Raw genomic sequence first — 18,287 nt, forward strand, 5'->3', positions numbered from 1 at the left:
GCAGTACTGGCATCATAATTCACTGCTGGCTCAAATTCCTTATCTCAAGCAATCCTCCTGCCTCAGCCTCCCAAATAGTTGAGACTACAGGTGTGCACTACCACACCCGGCTAATTTTTTTATTTTTTTGTAGAGATGGGGTTTCTCTATGTTGCCCAGGCTGTTCTCAAAATTCTGGCTTCAAGCGATTCTCCCTCCTTGACCTCCCAAAGTGCTGGGATTACAGATGTGGGCTACCGTGACCGGACTCTATAACCTATACATATATAGGTGTGGGGTATATATGATATATATGTGTGTGTGTGTGTGTGTGTGTGTGTGTGTATGTATATGCATACAGTCTCTCACAAATATGGGGTGAATAAACACATTGAAATCTAGATCTAGGTTGGTACTTAATAAATGCCTGTGGAATGATAGAACTATTTAATAAATGAGAGTACAAGAAGTGAAACAAAGCTACAAATGTGTTTCATGTAGTTATATGGCACTTATGCCACCAGTGGAGCCAGGACATCTCCACAGACTTGCTTCCCAAGTCCTGCTAGCTTGCCATTATTATATCAGTAAAGCTTTCTCAGTGGTAGGTGGGAAGCCAGTGAGGAGGTCTTTGCCGCAGGGTGATGGTATTTAACAAAGGAAAGCACATTTTCATTTTGTGTTAGAGCTTTTGACCTGGTTTACAATTTCAAGTACAGGAGCAAGAGTTTTTAGGTCTCATTATATATTTGACAATTTAGGGCACAGAAAACGTAGGCAGGTTGCAGAATGAACTGAAGTCTGCGTAGGTGGTACTCGTGGTGCTTGTGTGTTGACCCCCACTTGCACTAGGTACTTACTCTCAACCCAAAATAGAAACTAAAGAAAGCATTGAAAGTCAAATCAATAGGAATGGTTTTGTCTTCATACGATGAACAGCTTCCAACAGGGCTGGAAAAAGAAACAAGGACAGTTTGTAAAGATGAACATTTTAAAAGCAGTCTCTATGTTGGACCAAATAAAGGGAAAGAGGAGGCTATTTTCTATTTATTCACCATGAATCAGACACCTAAGTTCAGATCTCAAAGAAATTACTTTTCCTTGGGAGCAGAGGAATGCATGAACAAAACCACTGAGCTGCCCATTGAGCTGAAAATAACAGAAAAATTACTCACTGTTTCTTTCATCGGGTTTATTGGTTCTATTTCCATTTTATCAGTGGGAATTGAGAGCCACAGAGATTATGTGGCTCTTCTTGGTTTGCAAGACCCCCTATCTTGTTGGAATACTTTGTCTTCTGTACCCTTCTAATATAGAGATACTCTAGGTCAAATGGACTGATTTGAACCAAATTCAAAGAAAATTTCCTAAAAGATCTGTTAGGAATTTACAGAGCAAAGATTACCAGTTTCTCTAGGTCCTCAAAAATTGCCTGGCTGATGTGGCCCTGCAATCCCAATTTTATTTCAGCTGGAAATTCAATATAATTCCCAGATGATTGGCATGGAATTCAGATTAGACTGGGTTTTGTCCAAAAAAGGTGCCCTGACGCTGTGATGTAGGAAGGGAATGCCTTCAGAGGAGAGTTTCTTTATCACATGTGAGGTCTACCATTTTCCTTTCTCAGGACCGTCCGAAGTTGTTTGCAACTTATGAGAAACCCTGAAACTATGACAGAACTTCTGGGTCAGCACCTAAGGGATCCAAAGGGCTGCAAAGCCTTCCTAAGTGGCCCAAGGCAGGAGAGGACAGCTGGAGGCCTGGAGCCCCGGAGACTGCAGAGTCGATGTGTACACAGCATCCCCAGCCCCTAGCAACGCGGGTGCCAGGATGCAGGGGAAATTCTTGCATAGTTGGCAGAGCTGGTCTTAGTGTTTATTGGGGGGAACTAAACACTTACCATTTTTTATGAACTCGTGTGTGTGTGTGTGTGTGTGTGTGTGTGTGTGTTTGTGTGCACTCACAATCACGCATATGTATGTGCCTGTGTGTGCGTGAAAGTATACTAAGTACATGAAGCATTATCCCTGAGGAGATAATTCCAAATTAGCCGAGCAACTTACTGACACAGCAGACCAGAGAGCCCGGAGATTTTACTCACTCATTAGAGTTGATGAAATAGATTATAAGAGACCCGATGCTCAGGACAAAGACAAGGATCACCTAAAAAGAAAGAACAGGGACAAATCCATTTTATTGACGTGGAACCAATAAACCAATAAAATTGTGTTTTCTCTTTTTACCCTGCCTATGTATGAGTAGCCATGTATTCACATATTCATTTGTAAGCATTCATTCATTCATTCAAGAAAACTTGATTTGACCTTTATTCATGTTCATTCAGTGAATGAACATGTACCCGTTTTACTTACTTAATTTTAACTCTCATGCACTTCAGGCTAAGAAGTCTGTTCTTCTTGCTGATTTTAGAGCTTTATGATATGTCTCAATATGTCCTGCCATTTATTCATTCATTCACTCATCAAACATTTATTAAGTGCTTAATAGGTGTTACATAATTTATTACATGCTAGAAAACAAGGCTAATGGAAATGGACCCTGGACTTTGCCCGAGATATCGTAGAAGAAACAGTCCTAAACATGTCTGCCCTTAAGAATAGTCTGAGTTTTGATGGTAGGAAAAGTGCTACAAGTGAAAAGAAGAAAATGAGTGCTTTTAACACGCCAACACATCTGGTCTGTAAAACAGGAGGAACTTGCGGAATGTTGTCAGAAAACTGTTCATTCAAAGATCTTGATGGTTTTGAATGAAATCTTTGGAGACTTCATGACGGTTTAGGTCAACTTTAGGTAATTTAACATTCCTCCAATTGCCTCCAGTTTTCAAACCATCCAGTTTTTTAATACGTCCAGTCCAATGCAGTTCTAATAACAAAACTCTGAATTTTATTTACGATTAAATCTTCACTCTCTTCCAGCTCAGATGTTGCTTGGGTAAGGCTGTCTGTATTGAGAAATGTATCAGTTTCTTCTGTATGAGCCCTTTCTGGATTTTTATTCCTCGTTTCCCACTGACTAGGCTGCCTCTGGCCTCTCCAGGATTGACAGTCAGTGTCGGGGGGGATGAACAGAAAGGGGAGGTCAGAGCAGGAACTGTCCTGCTTGACTGGCATTAGATCCTGATGCTCACACCCTGGAGTGCTTAGAGCATGGAGGGTGTTTAACATCTACTTTCATGGGTGGTCTTGCTGCTTTCTAGAGACCCAATTGAATTCACATTCAAATTAAACAGGTATTTCTTTAATTCCTGTCATGACCCAAGTACTATTCTGTTCATCAGTGAACAATATATACAAAGATCCCTGTTGTCATGGAGCTGATAGCCTAGACAATAAATAAAGATAATTAATAGTAAATCATATGGTATGTTAGAAACTGAATACTAGGGCAATAAAGTGAAGCAAAGCAGAAGGGATCAGAAATGCAAGGGGGGCCGGGCGCCGTGGCTCACGCCTGTAAGCCTAGCACTTTGGGAGGCCGAGGCGGGCGGATTGTTTGAGCTCAGGAGTTTGAAACCAGCCTGAGCAAGAGCAAGATCCTGTCTCTACTAAAAATAGAAAGAAATTAATCGGACAACTAAAAATATATAGAAAATATTAGCCGGGCATGGTGAAGCATGCCTGTAGTCCCAGCTACTCAGGAGGCTGAGGCAGAAGGATTGCTTGAGCCCAGGAGTTTGAGGTTGCTGTGAGTGAGGCTGATGCCACGGTGCTCACTCTAGCCCGGGCAACAAAAGCGAGACTCTGTCTCAAAAAAAAAAAAAAAAAAAGAAAAAAAAGAAAAGAAAGAAATGCAAGGGGAAGGGGAAGTGGGGTAGAGTCTTGAGGATATTTAATTGCTAAATGTCTCATCTGTGGGTCTGTTGGTCTGGGTGAAGCCTGGGCTTTCTCTGGATGCTTATAATGCCTCTCTCAATACTCCTCACATTCCTATTTTCTGCTGGAGCCCTCATCCCTGCACAAGCTTCGGCTGGTTGTGGAAGGCTCTCCCATGTGACCCACATTGGGCCTGTGGATGCTCTTATGCATTTTTTGGCCCCCAAGTCACTGGAAAGACAGATTATATCCAGGGTGGCCATTCATCTGATGTAGAACAGCTAGCCCAACAGACTCTTGTCACAAACGAGCCAGAAATCTGTGCTCTGTGCTCCCAAAGTTCCAAGAGATGGAAATTGAAATTTCTGAATGGTCTCTCTTCAGCCCCTTTCCTTAGGCTTGAGATGACAGGAATGTACTCTCACCTCTGCCACAGCACAACTTGTCCCCAAACTGCTCTTCCATTTCCAATTTGCCCTAATTTACAAGTAATTGGGTAAGCGGCTAACAGCTTCAACTGATTTTCTTCCGACTGATTTGTAAGAGGCAGTGCTGGGTCTGGCTCTTACCGTAAGTTCCATTTCAACATCTAGGTTAAGTGTTGATGGAGATAGCACTAAGTTTGAGGGTCTCGTGCAGATATTCAGTTAGAAATGTAGCCTGAAGCTCAGGAAGGACATTGGGAATGAATATACATATATGCACATTATATATGCAATAGCAGCATGTTGATAATTATTAATAGTTTTCATGAAGTCTTCTTTTCTTGACATTCCATTATGTGTATTTTTTTTTCTTGTGCTAAATCCCACAAGAGATTCAAGTACGAATCATATTGACCGACTTCTGGGATGATGTTAGCATGCATGCCATATGTTTACAGCCCCCCAAACCATGTAAAAATGAACATAAATAAATGAATAAATACATAAATAAGAAAATTTTAGTTTTATTGAAACTAAAAACAATCCCAACCATGTACCACAAGCCCAAGGAATGTTATCCACAAATACTATACAACCAGCAGCAAAATACACTAAACCTAAACAAGGCACCAGGAGCTAACAGCTTGTGGATGCAGTTTAGGGAGTGAGTCAAGGGACGGGAGGTGACTCTGAGAAGACCTGGAGGTGCTCTCGGCTTGGAGGAGCAAAATCGGGAGGAGCTGGCTGTTTGGGGAAGAGCAGAAAGCCCCTCACCTGGACCACAGCTGTGTGGGTGGGAGATGGGGCCACAGCCAGAGCAGCCTGGAGGAGAAAGCTGGGGGACCAGCAGTGACAGGGAGGGACCTCTTGGCTAGTGGCTACACCTTTTTCTCAGAAACACCTTGAAAAACAGTCACAGAAGAAGAAACTGAAGGATCTGAGACCTCACCCAGACAGAGCCTTGTTGTTCAACTGCTGGCCACGGCATTACCCGCGTGTTTATCTTTATGGGGAAACACAGTAACTTGGGACTTTGATTTCTACAGTGGGACTTCCAAAACTCTGTTGAGTGAGTTGGTGGTTGTGGGTGTTTTCAGAACACGATGACTGATGCAGTAAATACGGACACCCTGAATGCTCCAAACCCCGTTTATGAATATTAGCAGATGATGGAAAAGTGCCAGTTATAGGAGAAGAGCAAGAAAACAGAAGGACCAGGCAGAGAAAATATGTGAAATGACCTCCCATGGAAGAGTTAACACAGAATATGCGACTAAACGTTCTAAAATTACATCTACAGGTCCTGGTGAGATTTGAGAGGACATTACGCCAATAAAATAAATGCAGTCTACAATAGAAGCTGCAGTGAAGGAGCAAGAGTAAGTTCTTGGGGCTGGAGGGAATGTGATTGACTAAGTTAGAATCTCAATAGAGGTCCTGAAAAGCAGAATGGACATTGATGAAAGTGAAAGAGAATAAAGGAATTCTCTGAGACCACTAAGCAAACAACAGAGATAAAAACTATGATGCAGCACAAATCACTATTGCAAAGATGCAGAAACAACCCAAGTGCCCCTCAATTCATGAGTGGATTATTAAAATTTGGTATATGTATACAACAGAATATTTTTCAAGCATAAGAAACGACAGTGATCTAGCACCTCTTATATTTTCCTGGATTGAACTTGAGCCCGTTATCCAAAGTGAGGTATCACAAGATCAGAAGAATGGGCTCCACTTGTACTCACCATCAAATTGGTACTAACTGATGAACACTAGGGTGCTCACATGGCAGTAATATTCTCCAGGGATTAGGGGAATGGGGGGGTAAGCCCACAACTAAAGGACACAGGGAGCATTGTAGAGGGGAAGGGCATGCCTCTAACCTTGCTTGGGTGAGGCAAAGACATAAAATGTAACCATAATGTTTGTACCCTCATAATACCCTGAAATAAAAAAACAAAAACAAAACAAAACAAAAAACTATGGTACAAAAGGGCATGGAGGTTAAATGCAAGACATACAACTATAATGTGCAGTTTAGAATGACAAAACAAGCATTTTACAAAAGAATTATCAGGGAAAGAAAATAGCAAAAAATACTTTCCTGAACTTAAAACTGACCTGAGTCTAGATGGAAAAGGCTCACCAGTTGTCAGGCAGGAAATGTTGGAAGAGGACACACATGCAGGTACATGATGGTGAAATTTCAGATATTGAAAAGATAGTCTATATTCTTCTACATTGGAAAATATATATATAGGTTATTTACAAACTAAAGGGAATAAGACTGACTTTGTAACTCTCATTTCTGATCTGTATCAATTAGGATCCAGCAGGGAAGGTAGAAATCACATCAGCCATTTTACGAGAGAATTTAATTTTGAGAATCTAGGGGATGGGTATATTCACATCTAACGGGTGCAGTGTGCACTGTCTGGGGGATGGGCACACGTGTGGCTCTGACATGGGCTGTGCAAAGGCAATATATGTAACCTAAATGTTTGTATCCCTGTAATATTCTGAAATTTTTTTAAAAAGTACTTTTCTGCAACGATAATTCTTCCCTTTTGTAACAGTAGATATTCTTTTGTGATCAACATCTTTCCATGATCGATTTTAATTTATATTTTGTAAATAAAGTTCATGTTGATGGCAAAAAGAAAAGAATCTGTTAAGTAGGATTGGAGGATCAAAAAGGCAAGAAAGGAGTATGGGGGTAACACACAGTTAAAAACTGCAAGCTTTTGAGGGATCAACAAAAAAAGTAGAAATGACCCAAATTTAGTGGTTTAAAAGAGGTACCTTTTGGAGTTGTGATTCTGAGATAGGAGGAGGGGTCCCAGCATGGCTGATCACTATACCTCTGAGGAGATGCTGAAACCTGGTTCCAGCAATGTTGGGAAAAAGTGGAAACAGGAACCAAGGACTGCAACTGGACTACAAATTCATTGAGTCGGTGAGGCTGAAAAGAGCAGATATAAAACACAGAAGGAGCAGTTCCCTCCCTTCTTCTGGACTTCTGTCTCCTCGTGGACCCCTGTTGGCAGAACCTAACAATGAGCACCATGAGCAAGCTGACCAGAGGGACAGATTTGCTGCATGCTGGCCCCACAAAGCAGAGGAAAGGGTCTGGATTTGGAACCACTAGACGATACCTTACTCCCTAGCATGTAGCCTTAAGTGCTAGAAGACATGGGAACAGCTTTTACAAAGATTGTTTTTTAAATGATTGCAAGTCAAGAATTCTAAACTCTAGACACTATTCAATTACAAAAAACAACGGTGACCTAGCACCTCTTATATTATCCTGGATAGAGCTTGAGCCCATCCTTCGAGGTGAGATATCACAAATGGAAAAACAAGCACCACATGTACTCGTCATCAAATTGGTACTAACTGACCAACACTAAGGTGCTCACATAGTAGTAATAGTCATTGGTTCCAGTTAGTTGGGGGCTGTGTATGTGGGGGAACCCACAACTAATGGAAGCAGAGCACACTGTATGGGGGAAGGGCACACTTGTAGCAGTGACTTGGGTGAGGCAAACGCATTATGTGTAACCAAAATGTTTGTACCCCGATAATATCCTGAATTAAAAAGTAAATAAATAAAAAAATAAACACTGGTCATCTAAATAGGCAGGATATGTTTATATTAATACTAATTTCTAAAATTATTTTGAAAATTAAAGAAATTTTGTAGTCCTCAAAAAAAAATGAACTCTAAACTCAAACAAATTGTCATTTACTTGTAAGAGCAAAGAAAAAACATTTTTGGACATTCAAAGACATTACACATACTCCCTTTTACAAATGAATATGGGAAGTACTAAAGAAAGAAGAAAAAATTCAGAAAGACAAAGTATGTTACATTAGAAAATGTGCATAATGAAACCTACAATATTGAAGGTTAATATAATTTTTAAGGTTAAAGCAAATATTAAGAAGAAATCTTACAAATGTATAAGGCTACCTTCCCCCTCCCTTCCCACACACAATAGCAATCTGGAACTGAATGTTCAACCTAGTTCAACAATTTCAGGAAGGAAGCAGGGATGGCATGGAGGAAAATTGTATGGAAGGTCTCATGCAAAAGGAGAATATATAAAACATGCAGAGATACACAAAGAAATATAGGGTAGCAAGTGTGTTCTGCATTTGATGCACATAATACAATGCCTATAATATGCTATTAAAAATAGAATTATCTACATTAGAGGATACAAAAAAATAAAGTGTCAAAAAATAAATTCAAAATGTAAATATCCAATGGTCAGTGCTTACGATGCCCTGAGTGGTTTACATGCATTATGATATAATTCTCTCTACAACACTCTAATTGGAGTTATTATAATCTCCTTTATATTCACAGTATGTGAATGAAATCCAATTTAGAAAAATTCACTTGCTCAAGCTTACACAAATAGGAAGTGGAGGAGCCAAAGTTTTAATCCAAAACTCTCAAAATGCACAATCACCCTGTAATTCTGCCTCTCCAGGGAGATAAGAAACTCAAGACGGTGTTAGAGAGCTCCTGGCTGGATGTCCAATGCCTGTTCTCCCTCCGAATACTCACAGCCCTCCCATTTGTTTGTTTAAGCCACTGATACCTAGACATTCTACTTCCAGCAAATTCAATCTCTAAATATTATAAAGACCAATAAAACAGATCACCATAAAGGAAAATGATTAAATTCTCCTAGTATATTAAGAAATAAATGTATTCTTAAATCAATACAAGAATAAAATTCCAGCTCCATGACATTTACAAGAGACATACTTAAGAGGAAATAAGACAGAAAGGTTGAAAGAGAGTTGGGAAAAGACATTCCAATCAAGTATGAATAAAATGAAAACAGGAGAGTCAACATGACGTGCTAATACTGTGTTCTAAAATATTCCAGCAAAAGCAGTACGAAATGTGAAAGAATGGATATTTCATATTGGTAAAAAGTACTCTCATCCAAGAAAATATAATAGGTAACTTTATGTACCAATTGATATTATATAGGAATGTATCATTCCAAGTCTGTTGGAAATACAAAAAAATCAATATAACTAAAAAACTATAAATTAAGATTTTTGACATGTCCCTTTCGATCATTCAGCAAATAATTAAGGATATGGAAAACACATACGACACAATTAGCATTGCTCATATATAAAACAGAGAAGGCATAGTTTTTCAGAAGTCCATTAAATGGTAGTAAAAATTGATCATACACTAGGCAGCAAAGAATTTCTCCATAAATTCCATAAGGTAGAAATCATAAAAGCTGAGACATTCTTGGACCATAAATGTCTATCAAAGCAGAAAGGAGAGCCACTCTATCGCCAAGCTCTTCCCCCAAAGGAAAATGAAAACATGCAACATTCTTCTAACTATATCATCAATCGGATAGGAAATCAAAATTAAAATTCAAATAACTTAAAAAATCAATTAGGCATTAATAAAAATAAGAGCATTACTTGTCAAAGTCTGTGAGGTATAGTCAAAGAAGAACTCTGAGGAAACATTTTTATAAATTAAATTCAACTCCAGAAACTGAAAAAATTAGGCAGATTGATTTTTTAACTGACTGAGAGGACAAAGTATGAACAGGAGCCCAGGAAGATAGCTCATCACAGCTGCCCCAGCTCTGTGTCCAAAGATCCAGTGGTCCAGCATGTTCACCAACTTGATGATGGAAGGAGGAAACAAAGAACTGGCCAGACCCCTCAGGACACAGACTGGGGTAGCTGAGGAATGAAGTTTGAAAAGTGCCAGGCTGCTTGCACAGAGTGACGGGCGACCATCAAACGCAACTCCTGCAGGACCTTCCAACAGGCACTGAGAAACCTCCCAGGGCTGCCAGCCTCGAGGATGGGGACCATTGCTACCAGGTCCCTGTGCCCCTCGCCAATCAGCATCTCCCTGGCCTTGAAGTGGGTGATTACCGTGTGTCTGGAGAAGGGGTCCATGTGGATGCGGATGCGGGAGGAGCTGTCACTCCAGATTGCTGGATCAAGGACCAGGGGCTGTGATCAAGAGAAAGCACCAAGCGCACGAGACTGCCAAGGCCAACTGCGCTCTGGTCCACCACCGCCAAGGATGTAGAGGGAGGGAAGAGGCTCCAGCAGGAGACCAGGGCCCTCTGCCACAGGACACAATTTGAGCCACTGCCATGCTGAAAAAAATCCCTGTTCCTTTTTAGGGGCAGGTTTCGCAAGAAAGATTGAGTGGCATGTTTATTGCTCATCAATCTCTTATTTCTTGGGGTCTAGAACTTGCTCTCCTTGCTGCAATTCCTTACAAAGAGGAAATATGTCAATTTTAGGATTTCTCCCAAGAAACTCCTGGCCCACCCAGCCTTCTCCTCCCTCCGCTGGGTGTGGACTTGTGGACCGTATGAAAAGGAGCAGTTTTCATATTGACTCCAAGCCTCTTCGGGGTTGATCTCTGCCGATGTCTTGCTCCTTCTTATTTTCTCCACAGCTTCTTCCCGTGGAATCTCTGGTAGGTTCTGGCACTTTTTCCTTGGAAATACAGCCAATCTATGGTTGTTAGTTTGTTGTTTTTTCTTTTTCATCTAAAACTTTTCCTTCTTTCTGAGACAATCTGGCAGCTGGTATCTGCGATCAGTCAGCTTCAAAATAGGTTTTTATTTAGTCAATTTCCCAGCATCATTTTTAAAACAATTTTTCTTATTTCCAAATGAATTGTGATGCTTTATTTGTTCATTTTAGTTGTTCTCTGTACAAAGGCTGACGACTGTTGTTGCTAAAGCCTTACTTATCTACAGAAAGGGTTACACATGCACAGAAAAGATTTACATTTACATTTACAGAAAGGATTTAAGGCAGAATACGAAGACAGAAAATGCTAGATTGCCTGAAAAAATAGAAGTCAGAGAAGACAGAAAAGTAGAATGTGAACAGACAGGGGTGCCTAGAATGAGGCTAAAAATAGATACATTTGATAAAAATAAGCCATAATTTTCATTTTAAATTTTCTAGCCACAAAGCAACAGAGAAACACAGTCAGTTATACAATTAACAATGCCCCCCACAAAACTCAAAATGAAACAGAATAATTGTTTAGAAACAGGACCACATTTGGAACTAAATTCAGAAGAAAATTTCTTCTACAGGTAGTTGATATAAAAACATACCTTGTGATAACACTAAAATACCAAACCCATAGATGCTACAGAGATGATCAATACCTTGTCATGTTCTAATCTAGAAGCGTCTCTAGAAAGCACTTTGTTTGGAAGAGAATTTTTTCTTTCCATTTGACTGTTGGACTTTTCTTCCTCTTATTTTCCTTCTTTTTTTTTCTTCTTTGTTATTTTCCTCTTTTTTTTTTTTTCCTAATCTTCCTTCTTCTTCATTTTCTTCTTCTTACACTGGGTGGTTGTCCAGGCATTTTCCCCCAAAGTATTAAAGACATTAGTCTTTAGATTTTTAAGAATTTTCTATTTTGGGGAGTTTTGATATAGATTCCATGCTTTTATTGAAAAAGAAAATTTAATGCTTTCTTTTATTTCCTATGCCCTGGAACTGTTTAATTAGCCCGAAAGATATCCAATCCCTGAGAGCTTCGTAGACTGGACCTTCAAATCATAAAGGTCTCCCATGGGAGGGAGAAGAAGGTGTGATATGATGACGATTATAGGTCTTTGACAATTTTATTTTTTACAGATGTTTGGTCTCAGTTCCTTTTTGTTACTGATAGTTTTGATAATTTATATTACCCTAAGGGATAAACCCAGTTTTCAAATTTAATTGCATATATATCTCTCAATTTCTTGTCTATCTGTACTTATGTTCTCATTTTAATGTCTTATTTCATACATTTGTCCTTTTCTCTTTATTTCCTTGTTTAACCTAAACAAGGTGGCTGATGATTTCTTTAGTTCATTGTTTGTTCAAAATAATCGGCTGTATTATAATTCATTAATTTATGACTTCATCTTTTAAAATGTATTCTGCTTAGATTTAATCTGTTTTCTTCCTAACTTTTTGAGCTCGACACTTAATCCATTTATTTTAATTATTTTTTATTTATCTAAATAACTTCATAATGTTTTGCACATCTTAAGGTGATAGTTTTGGTGCAGTGATATTCACGATGTTATATCTTGGTTGTGATTTGTTATATTTATCATTTCAAAGGTTATGTGTTGAATTGTGTCCTCCCCACCCCCAAAATATGTTGAAAAGATCTAATCTCCAGCACCTCTAAATGTGACCTTGTTTGAAAAAAAGGTCTTTGTAGATGTGTGCAATTTAAGATGGGGCCATAAGGGTGGGCTCTAACCCAGTGTAACTGGTAACCTTATGCAAGGGGGGAATTTGGACACAGAGACAGGCATGCACACAGGGAGAACACCACGTGAACAGGAAGGCAGAAACTGGGGTGTCACAATGATCAGCTGAGGATCACAGGTTGCCAGCAAACCACTGCTAACAGAGAGGCATGGGTCGGTTTCTTCAGCACAGACACAAAAGGAAACAATCCTGCCAACGTGTTGACCTTGGGCTTCTAGCCCCCAGAACAACGAGGCAACACATTCTGTTGCTTAAGCCACTTCGCTGGTGGCATTTTGGTACGGCAGTCCTAGAAAACTAACACGGGTTACTCGGCTTCGTTTGATGCTTTTTTTGCCCTGAATTCAAACTAATGTGACATTAAAATGGCACTCCCAATTTCTATTGTCACTTGTCTGGTATATCTTTGGCAATTCCCTTATTTTTAGCCTTTAGTGCCTCTTCAACTTTAAAACCTAAGCAGACCCTGTCGATGCACGCTTTGAGGCCTCAGTGGCTTTCCTTGGCATTGAATAGAGTGATTCCGTCTGAGCTGTCCGGATGTCTCCTATAAATCACAAGACACTGAGTCTCTCTCCAGTGTCTTCTCAGCCATCACTCCGCCCTGCCCTGCTTGGCCACCAGCACATGGGCCTCCTTCCCGTACTCGTGGTAATCGGAGTTCTTTACCTCTACAAGTCTGTTCTCTCTGTTTGAAACCCTGTTCCATCCATTTTTCAATTGCTTTGCTCTTCTTGTTCTTCCTGTCCCAGCTCAAATGTTACCTTTGAAGAGATTTCTTGTCTGATCATTGTATCTATCGAATGGGAGCTAGCTGCATAACCAACACGCACAAACACATCACTCATATTCCCTCATAGCATTGATCAACGTCTGAATTTGTCTTATTTATTTAGGTGTGTGCATACATATCATCTCCACCACTGCTAGAATTTAAGTTCCATAGTGCATTTTTCACTATGCCTAGAGTGTCCGCCTAGTGTATAGTTGGCAAACAATAAATATTAGTTGAAAGAAGTAAAGGAATTACAAAGGAAGGAAAGAAGCATAGAAGCAGGAATTCTATAAGGCATTTTTTTTCTCTTCTCACTCTTTCATAAACGCTCACTTGGAATCCCTAAGAACGTCAGTTATGCCTTTCAATGCTAGAGTGTTTATTCTTATCTAACCTTAACTCTGGTGTTCCATCTAGATAATCATCATCTATTACAGGTTAAAAGAATACAATTTTCCATCCTTAAAGAAGTAATTTTTGTTGGTATATAATCAATGATCTTTCCTTCCTCGCCCATTCCTGATGCGCAATGCTCATATGGTGGGTGTTGTAAACTCCCTTCTGCCTCACTCCAGTGACCTTTAACAAGTTATTCCCAATATTGTCCTCACACAGGCAAACATTCTCTGAGCGTGTGAAGAAACCCTAGCCAAGGAGTCCCTGATATAGTCAGAGAGAATCACAAAATCCTCCTGCAACAGGTCATACCCACAGGGATTTCAGGGAAAGAGACCAAAAGCTTTAGAAGACAGAAAAAGGAGAGGCACATTTCCAGATGATGAGTCAACATTCCCTGCAGCTTTTATGAAAGCAATTTTACTTGCATACTTCCAAGCCAGCCTTAGCAATTTATTACATCTGAATTAAAACAACAGTAACTGGAAAAGAGCCATGTTTTTGCTAATTATAAAAAGCAGAGGATAATCTCTAGTGCACATGAACCTACTTCCACCATAACACCACCTGGTGGCAGCATACCCCAAATTACAGATTCCCTGTTTTTATCTTTCAGATCAAACTATACTACTGGAATGATAATCAGTGCAATATTTATTTACGGGGCACACGCTATAGTCAGACAACGGGACGCAAACATTTCCATGACATACTCTGTTCTCGCAAGAGCTCACAGTGCGCTGCGGGAGACAAGCACGTGTGCAGATAATTTTAATAACAATGTTGAGTGGACATTACAGAAGCCAGAGGAGGGGACCCTAGCCTAATACCGAGGTAAGAGGAGATGATGCCTGAACTGAGCTTTAACACACCTGAGTTACAACATTAAAATAGGAAGTAAAGTGATCAATATCACAGAGGGGCAATAAAGGCAGGCTTGTATAATGAAGAAAAAAGATCTACCAGACACAAAGGAGGGGAAAGTAGCTACACATTTCAGGTCAGGTTAGTTTACTAAACATCATTTTTAAAAATATCGATGTGCCAGACATCCCTCTGGACGGTCAGAGGAAATGAACAAAATGCAAACAACCTTTGTCTAAAAAAAAGCTTTCCTTTTAGTGGAGAGGCTGACAATAAATATAAAATATAATGCCAAGAGTGATTATATTTACTCCAGAGAAAAAGCAGAAAAATAAAGAGTAGTAGACAAAGGGAGGTAGTGGTTGGGAGCAGTGCAATTTTAGATAAGACCACCAGGGAACGCCAGATGCTTACCTGGGTGATAAAAGTACATATACTGGCTATAATCACGCTCATGGCTAGAGTTCATTAGCAGCTAACAAGGAAAACGTACTTACCAACACTCGCCCCACAAAGGTCTGTGCCGAAAGCAACATTTCTATCTGATCACGAAACACTCCCTGGAAGTGGAGGCTTCTTAAGTCAGGCTTATCATGGACACTATCGGGTGAGAATAGTTCCTACAAGCAAGAGAAAGAAATTGACAGTGTGAGCTGGATCTCAGAGAAAGTAATCTGTTGTATTTATGTCAATAGAGCCTCTTGTGATACCAGCCAGAAATCACGCTACCTTGTCCAACCCAGGGAACCCTGAAGTTGCTTATTCAATAGTTCAGAATATGAATTTGACTGCATTTGCATTGTACCGGTTTCTGTACAGGTCTTTTATTCTGAATTCCGTGGTCTTCGCCCGGGCCTTTCTCACCATTCAAACTGACATCACTGTATGAATCAGGACTGGAAGCAGCAGGTTTTTCCTGCTCTGGGAATAAGTGTTTCAAAATTTTCCATTAAGATACACGGAAAAGGAAAAAAAGATCACAGATTTATTTTTAGGTGATGGCTTAAACATCTGCTTTTAAGAGAGAAGGAGGAAGAAGAGTTTCTACAATTTTGTGTTGCTTTTAGTTCTTTTTCTGGTTACTCTCCTGAAATTATAATCCTTCCTTACATTGATAGAATGCTTTTATTCATTATATTTTAATTTTATAATAATATTATGTGGTAGATAGAGCAGGTATAATTAAATCAATTTTATATTGATATGACTGGATCAATTGTATACTGACATGGAAACCAAGGTATAGAGAAATTAAATGACTTGCCCAGTATCAGGCAATGAGGAAAGGCTAGAGTCGGCTCTATCACCTCGTGTCTGTTGACATAGTCTAGAGAACTATCGCCAACAACGACACTAACCAGGACAGGCCACACCAAGCTGACTGAGTCCCTCTGACTTTCAGAAAAGTTCATTTTACGTGGAACCAAGGCTTCAAAAATTGCTTAAATTTTTCTACTCATATTTTCTGGATGGGAGGTTGGAATCTCTTATTAAAAGACTTTTTGATAAAGTTCACATCCTAATCAATGATTTGCCCTATAATATGCATGGTTCCTCATGTATGTTCATTAGATGTTGTGTGAGAATTGATTTTTTTTAAAAAAATACAGTATGATATTAATATGAATTGCATTTGAATTCCATTATAAAATCAGAAGTGACTTCTGTGGAAAAATAAATTGGCCATAAGATATAATAAAATCATACTTATGAATATAGTAAATCTTCCAAAGTGCACATTTAAGGAGAAGTTGTAACTCCCCAAATAATTTTTAAAAGAACTCTTCACAGTACCTAGGTTTGTGACATACTTTGCATTTGACCAACTTTTCTAAAGGCTTAGATCAAAGCAAATTTAATATAACAAATTAGTGAGAAGTAACTCAACTTTGATGAAACTTTCTTCTCAAGTTTCAAAAGCAGAACAATATAGCATTCTAGTTTCTCAGATCCCACTTTTTAACCTTTTGTAACATTTGCTTAATATTTGAAATTAAATATTTGAAGTACACATGGATTCAAGAATAGATATGAATTACACCCAAAGTAAGAAATAAAATATAGAGCAAATATGAATTGAAAAATGTGCTTTCACAGGTTTGTAACCACACAAAAATTAATATAATGGAGAAGAAGAAACATTGCCTGAAGCAGGAGACTACAAAATTTTAAAAATTCTATAAATTCAGTTGTACATTAAAAAAAAAAAATTAAAAAGGTAGAAACCAACGGGCTGACTAACCATACCTATGTACCTATAAGTTAGTGTCCCGGAATTCTTTCTGCAATTTTTATGCCACTGCTTATATTCTCTAATGTGGAAATAATTATTAATAGAATGAAGTCATTTACCAACAAAATCTATGAGCTTCAATATTAGATCATTTTCAAATATAGAAACCTGATTTTCATATTTCCAATAACCTTAAAAATTTACTAAGTTATAAATTATGTTATTTTATCTCATTTATTAGCATTAAGAAAAATCTTTTAAGCAAATTTTCAATATTAATTAGGGTGCACAGGTAAAATGTGTTCTACTATGGAAATCACTTTAATCAGAGAAAAAGAAAGCTTGGGAGACAAAAAAGGAAAGAAACTACATAGGCCATAATAAAATGCTTTGCCTTTGACCTCAGGTACTAGAACAGCCATTATGTAGCATACAAGAGCTTTATTTTAAGTTCCAAAGCAGTGTCTTATCTGGGTGATGTATCATTTTTTCTCGTCATCATTATTTGCCGCTGTCATTCAACAACACCAACACTTGTGAAGCTTGTTTAGGTGTAAGAAGTGGTATAATTTGTGGCTGGATGGCACCCGCATGTGTGCACGGGTTTCTGCAGGTATGCGCAGTTGGTGTGTGCTATGTTTTGCTCCCATAGTATACAAAAACAGTGTATACAAGTCAGTACACATTCATCACACATGAACCATTTTTGAAAGTGAGACTGACACGTTGATGTCTTGTTCTTTTTTGCCTCCTTTCTGGTACCCAGCACAATTGTCTTTTTAAAATTCAGAATAGAGGCACAGACATAATGTTTATGGACATCTTTTCAGAGCAGCGACCTCGGTGTTCAGAGCTCACATTCATCATCCATCCACACAAGACGTTGCCTCTGCCGGTGGTGGGAGAGAGAGGAGGGCCATCCCTGTCCCTGCAGGCTTTTGAATGGTGGCCTGGGGTCCTGTTTACCCCCTTTCTAGGGCACCAGACCAGAGCCACTGGCTCTGTTGCCCCCCAAAATTGAGCGAAGCCTACATTATTTGCTAAGCACAAACATAGGCCAAACCTGTCTCTGATTTTCATATGGGGGGGAACCCAAATAAGGAAACTGACCAAGAAAACTCCTGTTCCCTTGAGTCTTCGCCATCTTTTTATAATTCTCCAGACTAGCCTGGAAACAAATAAGATGATCAGTCCACTGAAGAAAGTCACAAAGGAGGAGAGGATAAATGCCGCTTGGATCTCAGTTGTGCAGGATATTTTCCCGAAATCTTCCCTCTCTTCTTCTGGTGGCTTAGCCCAAAACATGTTTGAAACATCAGGAGACGGAATTGTTGGGCTATTCTATGATGTCATGGTCACACGGTAACAATTCCAGGACTTAAGAGTTCATTGTGTTCCAGCATCCTGACGCTGGCGGTAAGAACCAGTCCAGGAACAAGGGTCCGCTAACCACTGCTGTGATG

General features: G+C 39.3%; 1 protein-coding gene across 1 annotated transcript in view; it reads right to left on the reverse strand.

Moving 5' to 3' along the window:
* Nucleotides 1–18,149, reverse strand: part of KCNU1 (potassium channel, subfamily U, member 1) — a 167,116-nt gene extending 148,967 nt beyond the window's left edge. The window contains 4 exon segments of the mRNA XM_012651091.1: nt 836–930; nt 2,081–2,142; nt 15,089–15,211; nt 17,935–18,149. Of these exon segments, the coding sequence (XP_012506545.1) occupies nt 836–930; nt 2,081–2,142; nt 15,089–15,211; nt 17,935–18,129 (475 nt within the window). The 5' untranslated portion in view covers nt 18,130–18,149.
* Between the last annotated feature and the right edge of the window lie 138 nt (nt 18,150–18,287).

This window comes from Propithecus coquereli, unplaced genomic scaffold, assembly GCF_000956105.1.
Source record: "Propithecus coquereli isolate 6110/MARCELLA unplaced genomic scaffold, Pcoq_1.0 Scaffold349, whole genome shotgun sequence".
NCBI lineage: Eukaryota > Metazoa > Chordata > Mammalia > Primates > Indriidae > Propithecus > Propithecus coquereli.